This window comes from Hyalella azteca, unplaced genomic scaffold (assembly GCF_000764305.2).
Source record: "Hyalella azteca isolate HAZT.00-mixed unplaced genomic scaffold, Hazt_2.0.2 contig14630, whole genome shotgun sequence".
Classification (NCBI taxonomy): domain Eukaryota; kingdom Metazoa; phylum Arthropoda; class Malacostraca; order Amphipoda; family Hyalellidae; genus Hyalella; species Hyalella azteca.
In genome coordinates this window covers 68,530-88,155 of record NW_025944508.1, presented here as the reverse complement: position 1 = coordinate 88,155, position 19,626 = coordinate 68,530, and the positions used below count along the sequence as shown (strand labels likewise).

The window sequence follows — 19,626 nt, the reverse complement described above, 5'->3', positions numbered from 1 at the left end:
ATTATGATGTGCTTAAGGAATGTGAAAAAGAAACTAGGCCACTTATTCAATGGTTGCATGCAACGTGCTACATGTGATTGCTAATCCATTGTATTCAGATAGGCATAAGTGGTTTGGTCTTTTCTTGGAAATTGATTAAGGTAAATATCTCAGAAAATTATTCATGTTTATTAATTTGTATAAATCAATAAAGAAGTATCAAAGTTATTATTTACACTAATTTGTTATTGAAGAAATATTCTTTGGTTGTGCTGAAATAGGGTGGTATAAACATAAATATGTATGTATATTTTTGTGCTTGGATATTTTTCATCTATTTGACTAAAAATATTGGCAAGGCAAATAGCTCCTTCTCATAAAAATATTCAACTTATTTTTGTGTAATGCTGTGCTATCATATTTTTATCTTAATCTTGCTTTAATTTACTACTTGCTTTCACATCCAGACCAATATTGTACGAATTTGTTGTTTAACATTTTTATAACAAATATTTAATGTCAGATTTTTTCCATTTACTCATTAATATGTTAGTTATTGCTGTCACATTTTATTTAAACAAGCTCATTAAATGCTCAAATTGTCTTGGTTATTCATGTTTAATTTCAATTATTATTTTAAGTTTTTATTCCATCATTGTGTAACAGATAATATTGTTTTTGTACAGGAGCCAGAATGCCGCTTTTAAAGCGGGTAATACAGCCAAGCTATGTGTCCCGGGTGCCTCTCGTCCCAGAGTGGGTGCGGGACGAGTCCGGCCATGTTTTCCCCGCCCTCATGCCTGCCACTGAGCCGCCTCAAGACTTGGAAGCCTTCACCAACCTTTCCCTCTCAAATCTCATCTCTCAGGTACAGAACTACTGATCTGCACAGGAGTAAACCTATCCATTTCAGCACAATTTTGAAACTTGTTCAATGGGCCAATCATGCCAATTTCTGCAGGTCCCTGCAAAAACTCTTTGAAAACTTAATTGTGGGGCTTGCCTTGATGTCAAGTCAGACACCTAGCATTTGTTTGGGGCCTTAGTTGTTTAAACCCAAAGGAGGGGTTTTTGGGCTCCTGTCTCCAATTTTGCATGAATGCCGGTTGCTGGATAGCAAATTACGCCCAGATATTTTCACTCCTATGTTATGCTCATCCCACAAATACTGCAAAAATTAGTCATCTTCAAACCCCCAAAAAATCTTTTTATTTAAAAATGCTTCCTAATACTTTTTCCGTATGATGCTGTTGGAAAATGTATTATTTGTTTGGCATTTTTCCGAAAATTAAAAAAAAATACAAAATAATGATGCAACTGGAAAAATATGCATCTTCCAGGCATACCACAGAAATTTTTATTTAGTCAAAAAAGCTTCCCCAGACTGGTTATATAAGTTGCCATTGGAAAAATTTAGTTATTGCTCAAATTAAAAAAAATAAAGAACCTATAAAGCATCAAGAGTCAGTCACATCCAGCATCCAAGAATAAGATTGACAAACTGCAAAAAATGCATCTTCCAGACATCTCAAAGAAATCTTTTATTGGACAAAAAAGCTTCAGATGCGTTCTGTGGGATGTAACTGGAAAAAGTTAGTAGTCATTGCTTAAACTTTTTTTTAATAAAAAAAATGAAAAATGACAAAACTGCAAAAAATACATACCACAGAAATTTATATATCTTCAAAAATGTTTCCCCTGCTCTCATGAGAGGTTTTTGGAAAAAATTTAGTTATTGCTTAGACAGTTTAAAAATCTCAAATCCTCAAAAATCTGTATGATCAAAATAAAAGTTGAAGTCCCTGAGGAATTTACCCTCCTCAAGGATGGGTAATATGGAGTACATATTCAATGCCATTTTTCTTGGCCAAGACAAAAGCCACAGGTGTCAAATTTTGCACACATCTTGAGCATAATTTAAACCTTTTAGCACCTCAGGGGAGGAAAATGGCCAGAGGGCAGTTGCCTAGCCTCTTAGCTGGCTCACAATGCTGGTTTATCTATTGCTCCTGCAAGGGGTTGGGTGTAAGAAGAATCTTAATCTTGCTGCAAATAAATGAGTAATTATTGCATACTACATCTTACATGCAATTGAATGAAAGGGATAGTCTCTGCAAAAGATTATGCAGTGTTGGTTTTTCAGGATGCCCAGTTTTTATGCTAGTTAAACCTTTGTTTTATTACCAGTGAAAATTTTGCTGGGGAAAGGTATAAGGGTGACTTCAGATTGCCTAAGGATATATTTTTGTGATCAATTAGCATGAATACTTTACTAACTGGAATGTAAATTTAAATAGGCACCTGATAAAATTTACCAGATTTTTGTCTGTTGTAGTGACTGAAACATTGTAACACTATCTTTGGTTAGGATGCATTAGGTTAGGTAAGGTCAGGTCAGGTTAGGTTAGGTTGAGTTAGGTTTGTATTAGGTTAGGTTAGTAGGTTGTATTAGGTTAGTAAATAGGGTTGAAGATGTAGTTTGTTTCGATTGCTGTGAGTGCATTGTTTGGGAAAGAGTTGTTGTTGGTTGTTTGCAAATTTTTTGTTGTTGGTTGTTTGCATACTGTTGTTAATTTTAATACTAATTGGATCATATTTATATCAGGCTTCAATTCATTACATATTTCATAATTCTATACATCTAAATATAATCTTAATGTAGTATTGTAAATACTGTAAATAAATTTGTGCAGTATTTATTTAGATATTTATCATTTTACCCTAAACCTGAAGCATCTCTGTTTATTGAGCAGCTGTCATCGCTGTCTAAACACGCTGAAGATCTCTTTGGAGAAATGATAGCAGACTCTACTGCTATAATGGAGCGTACCATCTCACTCCAAGGCCGAGTTGATAAACTTGCTGTCAAGGTTAAAAATCTTGACAGTAACGTTGAAGAAGGTCAGTTGAATGCAAAATAGAGATGCCGCCAATATACTGACCATATTAGTTTATATATAAATGTGCGTAAATTCTGAAATCATAGCGTTCTACAACTCTGCAATTTGTATCTGCACGAACTTTAAAATTTTGGCAATTATCATTGTATTATAATTTGTTTCAGTTTCTCTACAAGACATCCACATGCGAAAAGCTTTCAAATCATCAATGCTGTTTGACCAACAAGTGGTCAGTCGAGACACAATCCCGGCTGCCATGCTTGATATATACAATCATTGTGACCAGCCTCCTCCGCTTGATGAGCTCAACCCTTACAGGTCTGATGAATACAAAGGAATATTGTATTTTTCACTTAAAATTTTATTTGCTTTTTCCAAAGTATTTCTTGAAATATTTCCATGGCGAAATGTACATGTTAACAGATATTTAGATCATAATGCTCGAGACACATTAATTATGTGGGTACCCAGTAATTCTAATGTGGGTACCAATATGTGTGTACCCAATTATTGCGGGTACCCAATTATTGTGTGTACCCAATTATTGTGGGTACCCAATTATTGCGGGTACTCAATTATTGTGTTTACCCAATTATTGTGGGTACCCTGTCACTTCTACAGCATTGCTTGTTTGAATCAGGATCGGAAGCTCTTCTCAGTCAGCTATTTCTTTGTTGTTGGCTTTTCAGAATAATAGCTTGCATTAAAGCTGACTAATGTCTATAAATTGTGCGTTTGTCTGCAGCTAGACATGTAAGTATTTAAAAAAATTGTTTAGTGTAAAATAAAGAAAAAATTCAAAATTGCTATAGTTTTCATTAAGTTATTTTCATTGTGGTTTATCTTGCCTGTGCAGAGATGACGGTAAGGACGGTCTCAAGTTCTACACAGATCCTGCTTACTTCTTCAACCTGTGGCGCGATGAGATCACCAAAGAAACTGAACAGATTAAGGATAACAAAAAGAAGGTCAGTCTCATGATATTTATATTAATTTTATACTCTGTCTTTATTATTGAGGCGATTAAGATTATCATGATTAATGTATGAATTAATAACAGTACGGTAATCATGAGGTAGGAGGTGACATTGTGTTAGGAAATAATGTCTTGAAGTGGAAATGGTTAATGATGTTATCCGACCATCAGTTGCAATCTCTGTATTTGTATTAAATCTTTTATATGTCCTGTGTAGGTGAAAACATTTTATGACGTCATCTGATCATCGTTTACTATCTCTAGATTTGTATTTAATCCGGCCTCATGATGTGCAGCCTGGCAAACCCAAAGGCGATGGTCGGAAAAAGAACAAAATTCGACAGGCGAACACCACGCGCATCGACAAGCACAAGCAGCAAGCCATTGAGAAAGGAGAACACATCCATGGCGTCCATTACAAGACGCCTGCGCAGGTATGCGTCTCTGTTATTGCTGCTGGTATCCTACGGTGCCTTGAGCATTCTGCGTTATTGAACTTGGTAAATGTATTGTTTTTCCTGCATATAAAAACCTATTGGACTTGGCTTGTGGTTTTCACTTTGGCCAGAAAATATCATTTGTGTGCCATGGACAATTGATTAGAATTCATATTTATGTTTACCAATAATGTTGTTGGAATTGTCCCTAGAAACAGAATTATTGTAGTTGTGCAGAATATTGTGTCCATTCTGTATAATTATGATTACTGCTTTGCCCTCCATTAATATTTTATTTTGTAGGCCGAGCAGGAAGTGCTTGGCTATGGATCCACTGGCAACTTCCCTCACAGCTACCACAACCAGGAGAACTTTGGCATCTATGGCCAGACCACTTACGACCCTAATGCTGAGAACGGTGAGTTCTCATCGTTCTGGCGCCGGCAATGGTGAGTTCTGTTGATACTGGTGCTGGTGATGGCAAGTTCTGTTGATAATGGTGCTTAGAATGGTGAGTTCTCATCGCTCTGGTGCTGGCAATGGTGAGTTCTGTTGATACTGGTCCTGGAAATGGCGGGTTCTCATGATACTGTAGCTGAGAACCTAATTTGCGGCCCATTTTAATACAGCTAGAGGGCCTAAAGTTGCCATTAGAAGACGAAAGGTTAAACTTGTCATCAAAGTGTGATTTTAATATGGGCCATAAAGAATTTTTTCAGAATTCAGAATTGAAGCTGATGAATGATGAAGTGTAAAAGCTTCAAGCTTATAATATGAGTCATGGTGAGTGTTATTTTATTTGTTTTATATATGATAAGTAAAGCATTAAATTATGTTTACAGGTGGCACCCCGAACCGCAACCTGCCTCGGGTGACGTCTAACAGACCTTCTCAGCCTCCCCCAGCCCCCCCTAGTGGCACCCTCANTCTAGATGTGTATAAGAGACATACTCAAGGCTATACGTGACGGTAAAGCACCCAGAGTGATCTACTCAAGGCTATACGTGACGGTAAAGCACCCAGAGTGATCTACTCAAGGCTATACGTGACGGTAAAGCACCAAGAGTGATCTACTCAAGGCTATACGTGACGGCAAAGTACCCAGAGTGATCTACTCAAGGCTATACGTGACGGTAAAGCACCCAGAGTGATCTACTCAAGGCCATACGTGACGGTAAAGCACCCAGAGTGATCTACTCAAGGCTATATGTGACGGTAAAGTACCCAGAGTGATCTACTCAAGGCTATACGTGACGGTAAAGCACCCAGAGTGATCTACTCAAGGCTATACGTGACGGTAAAGTGCCCAGAGTGATCTACTCAAGGCTATACGTGACGGTAAGGCACCCAGAGTGATCTTCTCAAGGCTATGCGTGACGGTAAAGTACCCAAAGTGATCTACTCAAGGCTATACGTGACGGTAAAGTATCCAGAGTGATCTACTCAAGGCTATACGTGACGGTAAAGCACCCAGAGTTAACTACTCAAAGCTATACATGACGGTAAAGCACCCAGAGTGATCTACTCAAGGCTATATGTGACGGTAAAGCATTTAGTGATCTACTCAAGGCTATAAGAGATGGTAAAGCTGCCCGAGATATCTGTTCAAAGCTACACGAGCTTTCAGCAATTTCTTATTGGTAACGTTTATCTATTTACTTCGCCATATAGTCAAATGAGGTAAGAAATGACCAGCCCATTGCGTGCATTCTAACTGCACTTGGATGAATGTGTAAGAATGTGTGTGAATTTGATGGATGAATGTGTTAGAGCAACCATTTCCAGTCATTTCAAGGTTTCGTTTAAGACTGTGCTGCAAATAATAATTTTTGGCAAATTTTAAGGAATATCTATGTGAACATAGATCAGAAAATAGGCCACCTTAAGCTCTATCTAATGACATAAAAATTTTTTGGCCAGGTTTGTAGATGTAGGCAGGTAATATCAACTTTTGAGCCATACTAGGCATTCCTACCTGCTACCCACTGCCTGACATGCATTCCAAAATGGGGTAAAAAAGGACTGGGCATGGGGTAAGACGAGACCACCAAATGATCCCTTATACCCCACAAGTAGTCCTGTTTTACCCTATCGTTTATCAAACTACATGGAATAAATAAATAAAGTAATGAAAATAAACTACATGGAATAAATGCAAATATAACATTTTTTAATAAAATTTTTGTCTTCCACGAAATAACCATCTTAACTTGTTTTAATTGGAGAAATTTAGTGCACTATTGTTAATTACATCAAAGGGATGGTGAAAATAGGGATATTTCTTCCCATTAGTGAGCTACTTAACTATGTGCAGGATCAGCTTGAGGAAAAATCCATATGTATGTAACTGACTGCCTTCAAAGATTAACTGACCTGGCCTGTGCTGGACAAGACTGGATTGACAAATTTTTGAAAGGGCATGGGCTATGTTCGAAGAAGCTCACCACAAATGCAGTTAGCAAGAAAAGTCATGACATCTGACACTTCAGTTAGGAAACATGTGGTCCTGATAGTATGAAGAGAGGAAAGAGAGAGAGCAGAGCAATGGAGGTAGCTGAAAGTAGAGTGACTGTGAAAGACACATTACAGCAAAATAATAAAAGGCAGATGCAAATAGACTCAGACACAAAGGCAATTATGACTCTGATATATTATATGAATCAACCGTTAAAGTAACAATCAATAAATTGGACAACTGAAAGACCTCCAACCAAAAGGGACCTGAAGAAATGTTGGAAATGACCATGGAAAAACGTGACCAATGACATAGTGGCTGATTACCAGATCATATGACAGACAATGACACTGGTGGAATAAACATCGAGTGCTTATCAGTGCGCTACAATGAACCAAATGCGACTTACTTTTAGGGCGAAAACTATTTGCCCTAAAAACTAACTTACTATTTCTCATGACAAAAACTCCAATGTAACTTTTAATGAAGTTGACTTCCTACAACACAAAACAGTAACAGATGGTTGTTTAATCAACTAATGTGTTTGTATATGGATAATATTTAATATCAGGTCTATACATTGATTAAAAACTGTAAGAATTACTAGTTGGTTCTGTCTTACCTCAGCGATTCACTCTATTTGCTCTATACAGAAAACTTTATTGTTTTCAAAAAGTCTGAGTTTTAGCTTAGAAGCCCATTGCGCAAGCACACCTTCTGGTAGATTCAGGGTTATCCAGTTATTCATGGTATAGGTGCTACTTGCTTGTTAGTGATTTCGGTCCTGTCTTCCCCCATCTGACTATATCTAATATAACTGTGTGCAATGATCAAACTGCTTAAGGTACCTATACTCATCAGCTTAGGGTGAGGTGCTGCAGGTTTATTTTGAATTACTTTTAAAAAAATTACAACATATAATTAAGCTTTACATATCTCTGGCTCTGGTCTATTTATTTTACTATGGAATTGATGTGTGTGCAGGGATCAAGCTGCGTAAGGTTGACCCTGTAGAGCGCGGCGCTGGAGGGGCCGGAGGGGCGGGGGCGCGGGTGGTGCCTGACCCCAGCAAGGACGTCGCCTCCATCCTGCAGGAGGTAAGTGGCTCCTGCTCTTGTGTTATTGGCTACGAAATTAGAATGTCATGGGAGACTGCATCACTTAAATTTCCTACGGCCGTAACCCTTCGAGCTATCGACCCCGAGAAGGAATCAGTGCCAGCGCTTGAACATGCCATTGTTATTGTTTTGTGTGTCATGGTGAACATTAATCTGTGATTATTACAATTATAGTTAGGTAGTTGTGTATTGTATGCTTGTTGGATATGCTAGAGATCGCATTTGAAAATAACACAGGTTGTGAAGACTTGGAATCGTGATTTTATTCTTGTCTATGCAGTATATTCGCTCATCATCTCGAAATTTAGTCAGAACAAATTTTCTAATTGGCATTGAACATGAAACACAGTGATTTTCCATTTGATTATAAACTTCAATTTGAGTCTTTAAAACTTTTGCGTGCTGTTGTCTTGTAAGATCACTGATAGCTTGCAAAGTTCGCGATCCGTTAAGGCTTTGAACATGAAAGAGTTATTGCTTTTTTGATAGGAAGACTTCAATGTAAATCCTAGAAACATTTGCGTATTGCCAGGAGAGGAGATCTGATTTATTATTTGTTTTACAGCGGCGGTTTGCGTTCGAAGTGAGCGACTCTGACACGTCATCAGACACCGACAGTGACAGCGATGACTGGGATGAGACCAGCGCGTAGGAGAGCTGTAGTGGAGCCTTCCCCTCAAAGTGGTGAGTGGCAGTGGAGCCTTCCCTTCAAAGTAGTGAGTGACAGTGGTGCCTTCCCCTCAAAGTGGTGAGTGGCAATGGTGCCTTCCCCTCAAAGTGGCGAGTGGCAGTGGTGCCTTCCCCTCAAAGTGGTGAGTGGCAATGCTGTCTTCCTCAGACGCGGAGAAGCTTTTTGGTGCCCATAGGTGCCGCCACTAGTTTGCCTATGAGTTAATATTTAAGAAGCTGGGTTCAAGCGATGATCAGCTAAGAGGCTACTTTAGCCACTGAACACATATTTTACTCTGATCTAGAAACGCCTATACTCTTATTTAGAAGACCTTCGTGCGCGTGAGCAGCACCTCATACTTTGTTGTTCACTGATCACTATATTCATTGTTCATCACCGAGTTATTCCCTATTTTCACAGTTAGGACGGACGTGTGAGCAGAAGAAGGGGGGAATTCAATGAGCCACATCGCGCTCTTCGCTCCTCTTTTCGCCGAGGCATATACTCCAGAAAATCCAGCAACATGAGAGAACAAACTTCATCATCATCCAAACACCATTGTGGCTCATCATCCAAACACCATTGTTGCTCACCATTGCAACAAAATTGTGATCCATTACCTATTTATGAAGAATGCGTTTCTGCTGGTGCTTCGGACCGCGGTACCAGAGCGACTTTAGAGCATCTTTCTGTCCGTGAAAACTTGATTGTTATCCCTATAGTGAAATCATCTACGCCAGCGGGCGCTCCTGCTGCGTCAGTAAGTAGTGCAATCATAACTACAAATGTAGAATTAGATCCAGTGGGTGAAATTCTTGGAAATGGAACAAAGAGTGTCGGGAGTGAAACGAGCGGTTTTAGCAACAATACTGTATTAACAGCAATTGAAGCAGTGATACAAACTACGGATACTGCAGAAACTGCTATTGAAACGGCGATACGAAACAGATATATGATTGAAACCGCAATTATAACAGAGGTACCCGCGCGTGACATTACCCATTCTGACAACGTTGTCCCTACTGCAGCTTTTGCAGGTGGCAGTGTTGTTTGTCCCGTGACCACATCAGACATTGAGTTTCATCACAATGATACTGAAGCGATAAAATTTTGTGATGTTAACATTTGTAGAGAAGATAATTTATTAGACGTTCCTGTTGGCACTCCTGCAGACAATGCAACTTATGTTTGTTCTAATGAAAATAGAAATTCATTGTCATCTGTTAATGTCTATGATAGTGCTGGTAATGTGTCACCATCATTAATTCATTGTCAAGTTTCTCGTGAGCAGTTATCATCTGTTACTTGTGGTGTTAGTGGTACAGAAGTTATTATATGTGTCCCCCTCGCCTCCAAGACCAATGTTATTCAGAGTGAATTAAATGCATCGTTTAGTAAATTCGTTACCAGTAGCCAAGTCTCAAACACTACACCTAATATAATTTCTGAACCAAAGCCTGACTGTTGTAGCGATGTTGGTTGTAGTCGTTCTGTTGGTGCCGCTTTGGGTGCTCCCTTTAAACAGAGACCTCGTTTTCCTTCGCCTGCTGGAGGCTCACGTGATAATATTCCCAATGAATGTAAATGTGCTGAAAATATTGTGCAATCTCCTGAAGTGATTAGTGAAACAGAATATTGTGATGTGAATTTAAATGTAACTGAGAAAGAAAATAGTGATGTTTCTAGGCCTCGCGGTGATGAAGCGTCTGGAACTCTCGAGTCTCGCAGTTATGAAATACCAAGTTTATTACCGAATACAGAAGCAGCTGGAAATCCTAGTAAACTTTCTCAAGACTGTAGCACCAAGCCAAAAGATGTCAAACTCGAAAACAGAAAAAATCCTCCTCCTTTAACTTTGGCAAGTGGTGGTGTTGTTGAAAAATTCAAAGTTTTGTACGAGAATGGAATGTTTGCAACATCCGCACCTCTGTCTACGTCACGCTCCGACCTAGATGCCCAAGGACGATCTCCTGACTCACTCAGTTTCAAGGAAACTCGTCAGTTCCTGACACAAAATTTACGTTTGAGTGTCAGTCCTAAGCCCAGAAGTGGGTTCTCCTCGTCTCAAGACGAGCGTCAGCTGCTGCCATCTTTGTCAACCTTTACTGCTGCGCCAAGCAACCCACGCAGCAAGCCTTCGTTTCCTGCTACAAACTCCGTTCATGGAGGAGTCATTGCAAGGATTCTTCCTGCGACAAGCCTACCAAGCAATGCAAGCTTTTCTGATTTAATAGAGATTGAAGCTGGACGTCGTAAGCAGAGACGAATGAACGTTCAGAATAATTTATCCACTCCAGATGAGCTCGAAGGTGATGAGATAGATTCTTTGCACGAGAGTAGAATAAAGGATAATTATGAATCTCATCACAGCAAAAAGAGCGAGTCATCTGAGAACATCGTCAGTAGAAGAAAGTCATGTGAGAATATTTTCGATTTTCAGAGCAAGACTTCGATTTCTACTAAGGCATTGAACGACCTATGCAACTTGGAGCCTCTAAGTGACTTGAAATCCGTATATTTCTTGACCCAACAAAGACTATCCAATCCCGACTCTTTTGCTTCCGCTATGTGTGGTGAAAGCCGCAATATCTCGAAGTATGATGCTGCCTCAATATATTCGTGCGTTTCGTCATACAAACATGTACTCACAGATCAGTCTGTCACTGGCGATAATTTGTCTAGTGTTTGCGTTCCTGACTGCGTAAACTCTAGCGCTTACAAACGCTATTCTCTAGCACCAGCAATGCGACGCTCATACGAGGCTCTTGGTTCTGAAAGTAACTACGCCTCCATACACGAGGCCCTCAACGAGATCATCTCCGAGGTCAACGAAACTGACGCTGAAGAGCGCATGCGTGAAGACAGAGATCGCTTCAGGGCATGCATTGAAAAATCAGAAAATTTTCGCCATTTAGCGCCGTCGCTCGTGAAGAAAGTTGACCGGACGAAAAGTCAGCGCTGCGCACCCTTGCCTCCTGATCGGCTCGTCAGGGAACTGAGAAACGTTTCTTTCTCTATAAAACAAGAAATAGCGTCTTCTGCCTCCGACCGTATTTCACCGTTGTTACCATCTGGAAGTAATAAACTTGAAATGGAAGGGGAAAAATATTACGAAGGTCTTGAGTTTTACCCTTCTAGAAGAGGCCCGTCGCATCGTAATGTTGGTTTTTGTGTGCCCAGCAGCCAGGGAATTATAGAATCTGCTGCTTTTCACGCCGTACAGCCCCGACACCCTGAAGACCTAGCGTCGGTCAATAGCCTTTCTCACAGCAGCAGTCAAAGATCGTTTGTTCCTGAGTCTCGCTGTGGCAGTGAAACGAATCCTGTGAAAAGAGCTCACACTTTCTTTGGCGGACCAATGGATAAAAAACGTGTACCTAGATCCATCGATGATTTAGCTAGCGCTGTTGAAGTGAGGCATGTTGATAATACTAGCACTGCTGCAGTAAGCTACCTTGATTCTACCATCGCCACAGAAGTTCAACGCACTAGTTCTATTAGTGCTTCAGGAGCGAGACGCTTGGCGAGTATTCATTCTAGGAGGAGGACTTTGAGGGAATTCTGCTCTCCACCAGCCGACTGCATGGAGCAGGAAGATTCTGGTGACCTAAAGGAGCCTCGATTTGAGAAAACCTCTCCAAAAAACAAGTTCAAGAAATTTTGGATGCGAAAATGAGTTTGTTTTAATGTAGCACAATATTAATTGGTTACTATATTTTAATCCTGAAACATTTCTCGGCATAAATCACATTTCCAGATACGAAGTCATAAACACTAAAAATTACATGAACTTGCCTGCCTGCGCGTGCAAGTTGCTGCTTCGCTTCTTAGTCCTTCTTACCAATCGTGCTGCTGCCATGACGATTTGTATTTTTATCACTTACGCCTTTTATTATTTTCTTTGTCTCCAGTGAACCGATAAAGTCGCGCGGGTTACTTCACCATCGTCGTTATCATGGAACAACAAGCGTCAAAATGAAATATATTCCTCGTGTAATGCACATCATTTCCTGTCCATTCCCGAAAAACTCGAGACGAAAATGCGTGTGTTTACTTCACTTTCTCTGGGACGGAGCGGCATTCAAAAAGTGAAAATAAACAGTCCTATTGCCGCAGACTGAAGTGTTGGATAAAGTCTTGTTTATAATCAAGTGCGGCGTGAGTGTTTGGATCAAGTCTTGTTTATAATTATCATATAATCATCATTTGCTCTAGTTTGCTTTTTAAAATGAATGTATCTGTCGCTAGGTCATCATGTGCCTGGGAACTGGAGTTGTAAAGGTTATCACTACAACGTTTAATGGAAAAATTTTGACGATCGTTGTTAAAGGAAAGTAAGCCTTCGCGCCCATGTTAGTTGAGATCATTCTTCTGTTGTATTCCAATTTATCCACGTTTAATTGAGTCTAATGAAATCATTTTGATAAACTACGGGACGCGTTCCGTGTAAGAACGTCACCCCATCTAGTCTTTGATATCGGTACCGAAACACCTTGGTTTCGTTCAGTCCAACACATTCACAAGGAACCATGTAAGAGTCGCAAAATTTATCAGAGACACATTCTCAGAAATGTTGGTACTTTGACGGGCTCAATATCGAATTACTGGCTCTATTGCAGACCATAGACGAAATAATAAATTTCGATACATCATGTCATGAGGTAATATATGAAGCAGACGTTGAGAGATGTTAGCATCATGTCTCGCAGTTCGTTTCTTATCAATGTATACTAGCATATTCCTTTCTTATCGAGGCCAAACGTCAGGTTGTTGTTGTTCAGGGCATGGAGAAACTGCTTGCGCGATTCTTGTATTTCTTTAAGTTTTTTTTTTCTTGGAGCTTCTTTTGTAATTATGCCAATTTTCCCGTGTTACAGTATCATGATACAGGCGCAAGCAGAGGATAATAAAGCTTTCTTATACATAATTTTCTACATTGTAGTGTGTTATTTTAGTAAGATAATAAAGCTATATTAGCTCTTCGACTCTCTGAAACGCTTCATTATATCAATTGCTCGCATATATTTTAGTGCCCCATATCTGTGCACAATACATAGCATCCTTAGAACGTATAAACCCCGCTTTATGTGTGATATGTTCAGTGTTCCTCTTGTAAATCACGGTGTATAATCTTAGTTCATAGTTTGCTGAAATCTATTTTATTTCTCTTTCGATGTACGCAAATTATTTTTTAAGGAAAAGGATGGTTTCATTGTCTTGCTGATTTACAGTGAACCAGGCAATCATGTTCATGGTGTTCAAAAATTGTGTTCATTCAAACTTTTTGTTTTCAGTTACAGTGGCTGCCAATTATCGATACTTACCTAGTGCTGGAAGTTTACAAAACAAACTGTGTTTTGTAAACTTGAGGAAGTTCACAAAACACAGTATTTTATTTTTAGATTTCGCTGTCTGAAATTATACCAGGAAAAAATGTTACAATACACTGCTAACACAAGATTTTTCCAATCTTTTATATCGGTTCTCGTGCTTGAGTTTGTTTGAATTCGATCTCGTGTTTTGCCGCAGGTTCAGCTTAGTCCAGTTACTCGGCAAACCAAAATTCGCACTTTCGAAATTCGTATCACAAAGAACATTCAATATTTGTTGCAAGTCCCAAACTCAAATTCCTGTTATTTTTACAGGCTAAGCGAACCTACAACACCAGCGCCGTCTTTTTAGCTGCTATCATGACTATATAAACTGATTACTGAATAGGTAATCTGAATCGATTCAGATTACAGGCAGTTGTGACGCTCATCGCAGCCAAAAGTATCAACTAGCGCGTACCAAATTGATTCAAGTCCTAGCAAGTGGCAAGCAAGACCGTCAGAGATGCACTTGAAATGACTGCATCAAAAGATCATTGGTAGAATATTGCTGTCGAAGCTTCATCATTGAATACTTTCATATATTCTCAAATGTAACAATGATGTTGTCCGTTCAGTAACGGCCTTTGTAGCATTATCTTTACTGCTATTTCTCTCAAATATCAGCCTTTATCCAATCTTTGGCATATCTGATGCTACATCAGATCGAGCTGATACTGACGACACATTCTATTCCGATTGATGTATTGATAGATTAAATTATTCCTTGTAGAATAATTAAAAAAAAATAATATCCCTTTGACTTTATAGTACGATTTGCTGATAGATTCCGTGTACATTGCACCTCCCTAGCCCAGTCGCTCCGGCCCTCTCTTTTTCTACGTCAAGTGTACCTATTCTTTTAAGGATATCTTATCTCGATTTATTCGTGTATTTTCTTTATGATTAACTGTGGATAGTGTTCATTGTTTTATTGTTGTTAAGTTGTTTTCCATGAACGAAGTTAACTTTTCACTTTCTTTCTAACTTCCGATCGCTATCGTTAACCTCCGACAACTTACCGCGGTGTAGTTTCGTTTGACTAGCGCCGCGTTTATTCTATTTGCTAATAACGAACTTTTTTGGTCCTAGATTTTTGCTCTTGGTATTCATCTATAAAATTCTTGTTAAAATACGACTAAGTTGGAATGAGAAAATATTTATTTGTAATTAAGTTGTCGCGACTGGCATTAAAGGCCCAACTATTCAGTGAGATAATTAAAGATGAAGGGTTTAGTTTTGTAAACTCGTATACAGACTGAAATCATCTATGATATATTGTAATGGGAAGTTAGTTATGATTCACTTTGTATACTTTACCGGCATTATATAGATAAAAAATTTACGAGTAACTTGTGGCAATTTACAAGGGAACGTGAATATTAAGACTCGCATGTAGGATTCACTCTTCTATCTCTGAATATTCTGTATTGGAATTCATTATAATATAATGCGCAATGACATCTACCAAACGTACTCAACACAGGCAATACCCTGCTAACATCAATGGAGTAGTCGTGTTACGATGTACGTTCACCGTATTCACATCGTAACGTGCTTCTATGATGAACTATAGTGAAGTCTTGCTATGGAAGTAAATGTTACTATGATGATTGATGCCTCATTGTGAAGTCTTGCTATCGAAGAATGTGTGTCTTGATGATTGAAAAATTATAGTGAAGTCTTGATTGTGAAGAAAATGTTACTATGATGATTGATGCCTCATAGTGAAGTCTTGATTGTGTAGAAAGTTAGCTATGATGAATGATGAATTTTAGTGTAGGGTTGCTTATGAAGGAAGTACGGTGAAATCAATATCTGAAGAAGCGAATTATGGCTGACTGGTGAGCAATCGTGGTGTATATTGTTTGTGTCTGTGCTGTCATTTCGTGTTCGGTGTTGTGTTGTTCTCTCCATTACATGCACTGTATAATTTTATCTTCACTTGATGACGTTCTTCCTTGTGAGGGCATTTTAAAGAAGGAAATCTTTATTTATTTAACTTATGAGTTTATCACGAGAAATATTGCAATGCAGAATGCGGATTACACCTTTTCACAAATTAATAACGTGTCGGAAATTGCCGTTTCTGTTTGCAGTCGTGAAAATTTTAAACAAATATCAAAATTGTTCGTATTTGCACATGAGATCATCTGGTGTTCTACTTGACATTGGATCTCAATGGTCACAAATGATTGTAACTGATCAATTTCTCTTGTATAGTAAACGCATAATCTTTGTGTCATTGTACTGGAAAAGCCTCTGTATTTGTCATGTTCTGAGCTAGAAAGCTCTCGATCATTTCTCATTCCCCAGTCAGTGTCTCTTTAAACTTAGATATCTTCAAAAGGTTTACAAATACACGTGTATTAAGGTAGCGCTTTGTTTTTACCTTGCTCAATATTTGTGTTCACGTTACACAATTTCGAACTCAAGTCTATACTCTTGTATACTCCGTTCCTATAGAACTCCGCGCAAATGTTGTTTACTTTTAATCGAAGTTGTCTGCATTTTCTGTTATTCTGAAACTATCTGAATTGAAGTATATGTTCTAATAATCTCGCGCAAATATCTTTGTTATAAGGACATTATTTATCAATTACGTATTTAATAAGTTTTTCTATCCAACATTTTTATTTACAAGGTTTTGTGAGTTTTCACGTCCACAGGATTGTATTCGTTTGTTATTAGGGCTTGAATATTTATATTTGTAAAATTTTTTAGGAATGATTCAGATTTAAAGGATGTATCTTGAAACCTAAGCATATTGGAACGTTAAAAACTACCCCACATCCCAACGCTGCGCCGTTCAGACGTTCCAAGCCAAGCATTTGTTGCAGTTGAGAAAGTCATATTTCTAACGAGCTTTTGTTTTACACTGTTAACCTGCTTATTTATCCATTAATTGCATAGGAATATGAATTATACTATCCAGTTATTGATAATATGAGCACTGTGTCCAATCATATTGTTTCTTTTGGTTCATCTGGAAAAGCGTGTAAAATCCAAAATTTATTCTGGCCGTCCGAAGAGAGAGTGAAACGCTTGTGTAATCATTTTAGATTCACTTAATTTTAGTTACAAAGATGTATTTCAAAAGATATTCACATTTTCCTGTTCACAACATAGTGAGGCTGAATGTCCCAAACATGAAAGTGAGTCCAAAGATACGAAAGTGAGTCTAAATCTATGCATTCTAGTGAGCTTTTTGATGCACTTCAGTAGGTCACATTGACCCACTCAAAATAATTGGGGATTTTGAGTGAATAAGAGAGCGAAAATTGCCAGGGAATAAAATTGACGAAAAGTTGGTAGATTTACTCCGGGGTGGCATGAAACTTAACCTCCAAACCACGTTATGTCTCGATAATCTTGCTGTTCTTAGTTTCTACTTATGAATTCCCTGGCTGGAGTGGAATGTATTTAGATGTTTGTCTTGCTCTTTAGTATTTAACTTATCATTTCAGGCTGTACTGCAATAACCAGTGTAGTTAATTCACATGGCATATTTCCCGTATTAACAACCGTCGCCGTAATGTTCAATACAATCTGTTGTGTACGAAGCTGTCGCGTTATTCCATCGTTTCTGGCGTCTGTATTGGCTTGATTTTACTGAATATCAAGTTAATTATACACGTTCTTTTGCTCCGATGGCAGTGATTGCTAAGTACACTTCAGTTGTGATTGCAGCTCTCCCATCCGGTGATTGCTGCTCTTCCATTCGGTGATTGCTGCTACCCAATCCCATTTGGTGATTGCTGAATGTGATGGCTGCTCTCCCAGACGGTGATTGCTAATTGGTGATCGCTACCACCTGTACCGTAAAATTTTTAGAACTAGGAAGTTTCTGATCAATTGAGTCGCTCGATTGTATTTCAAAGGTTCACGTGTTTCCATGTAAGTAGGTTTCAATATATAGTTCGCGTTCCACGTACAATTGTTTGGCCACCCTATCAGAACGCAAGTTCGCTATTTTTTTTTTAATTATATAAAGATTTCGAACTAAATTAGGCTGTTTTTTCCATTGCACCTTATTATCCCAAGTTGCAGTGTTATCAGGATGTGGGGGTATTTTCTATAAGTACTTGCAATTCTATTACTTCGAGTTCCGTCGATATTTAAACTTCTCATGTCTGTCAAGTGTAAATTTATGTCATTTTATTATATAGAATCCCAACCACTATACATATAACCGTTGAAAAGAACTTTTCCCCAAGTATCAAAGAAGCTTTCCCAAATATCAATCAAGTTTATATAGAAGTAGATATTATCAAACCTAAGGGGGTTTAACAGTTAATCACGCACTATATATAATATTATATCAGCCGTTCTTGAATAATTCAATGCTCCGCCATCTAATAATGCAGAATGTTCATTATCATAACTAACTTGTATTTACTATGGCGCCTACATTTTTGAATAGCTTAACTATTACAGTGCGCGTCAGTTCGAATTGAAAGTTTTCCCCATTCTAAAATGTCGAAATAATCAATTGATTAGACAAATATTCGCTCAAATGATTAATTTTAGGAGAGTTTCTGCAATGTGCATATTTTTTTAAGACTTGCCAGTCAATAGGACAAACTACTGACATGTCTCGGCGGTTCTGATCGCCATCAGTAAAATAATGAGGTTGATTTATTGGAAATTTCCTAAGTTAAGATTTTCGTGTAATGATAACCGCTTTATGATGAAGGTATGGCGCAGAGATGGTGCTGCGTCGCTATAGTTTCATGTTCCATAATGTTCGATTTTTCTAATGGTAATTTTGCTTGATCTTTGTAACTTAATGTTATTAATATCCAAGTCTTCTTCATTTGCTGTCCCATTATCGTCTTGTTCTATATGTGTATCGTGTATAAAATGTATAAAGCCAAATTAACTTCCATTAGTTATACATTGAATAAACGATGTCCATGGAACATTGTCGTTTTAAATTCCAATTATACACGAATTAAATTCAAATTCCAATATACGCCCCAGCCTGTCGTATACCGAACAAAATTGAGATGACCCCAAAGCTAGACGCTCTTTTATATTTAAATTCATCAAAGGCTTCGATCAGGTAAAGTTTTAAGTGGTCTACGATCCGAACAATATCGTGCTCCAGTTCGCTGGCTTTTTGTTCCAGCTCAGCAAGAATGTTTGAACATATCAAATAATCTGTGTGCATAAAGTCACATAAATTTTGTTGATAAATGCCAAGGTGAAAAAACTCTATTACTGTTGATTTCAGGACAAAGTGACGCGTCGATGAAGTCGACACGAACTCCGCAGAAATTCCGTTAATCAGTTAAACCAGTTTGAAACGGCAAAAATGCGTATTGGTGCCACGTGTAAAAAGTGTCACTAATTAGACAGTATGGCTCATTAATTTTTATACGTGTAGTCACGAAACGTGATCGTGATATTTGAATAAAAGCAATTCGGTTTATGACAGCAATTTGGGCAACATGGTCGATTAGAGCCAATAAATGTCAGACAAAAGCAAAGTTTGTCACGTGAGGCGTTCGATCCGTTGTAAAATGAGGTCACCGAAGTAATTTCACCCTATTTAATGCATGCTAGGGAAATGTTTGCAGTCAGGTTTACCTGGGATAAGTCTATGCGTTGGGTTTAATTCGGTAAAGTTTGGGATTCAGCATCAGAAAACTGCAGGACATTAGACTACACATGAATTTGCGTTCATTTGTAAATTTAAATTTGTATTCTCATTATTCTC

The 19,626-nt window shown here is 38.4% G+C and overlaps 2 protein-coding genes across 3 annotated transcripts; both read left to right on the top strand.

Annotated features, from left to right (window-relative positions):
- On the top strand, window positions 1–4,521 carry LOC108679808 (wiskott-Aldrich syndrome protein family member 3). Its single transcript, XM_047884099.1, has 7 exons — window positions 1–140; window positions 666–847; window positions 2,733–2,880; window positions 3,044–3,197; window positions 3,736–3,847; window positions 4,152–4,314; window positions 4,505–4,521. Exons 2-7 carry the CDS (start codon window positions 674–676, stop codon window positions 4,519–4,521), a joined length of 768 nt encoding a protein of 255 aa, XP_047740055.1. The 5' UTR covers window positions 1–140; window positions 666–673.
- A 721-nt stretch (window positions 4,522–5,242) lies between these two features.
- Window positions 5,243–18,826, top strand: LOC125179034. Of its 2 annotated transcripts, none has more exons than XM_047884096.1 (4): window positions 5,243–5,261; window positions 7,732–7,844; window positions 8,431–8,549; window positions 8,956–18,826. In XM_047884096.1, exon 4 carries the CDS (start codon window positions 9,059–9,061, stop codon window positions 12,209–12,211), a length of 3,153 nt encoding a protein of 1,050 aa, XP_047740052.1. In that variant the 5' UTR covers window positions 5,243–5,261; window positions 7,732–7,844; window positions 8,431–8,549; window positions 8,956–9,058; the 3' UTR covers window positions 12,212–18,826. The 2 variants fall into 2 exon arrangements, with proteins under 2 accessions (XP_047740052.1, XP_047740053.1); XM_047884097.1 differs by lacking the exon at window positions 5,243–5,261 and adding an exon at window positions 5,276–5,302.
- Window positions 18,827–19,626: the final 800 nt, after the last annotated feature.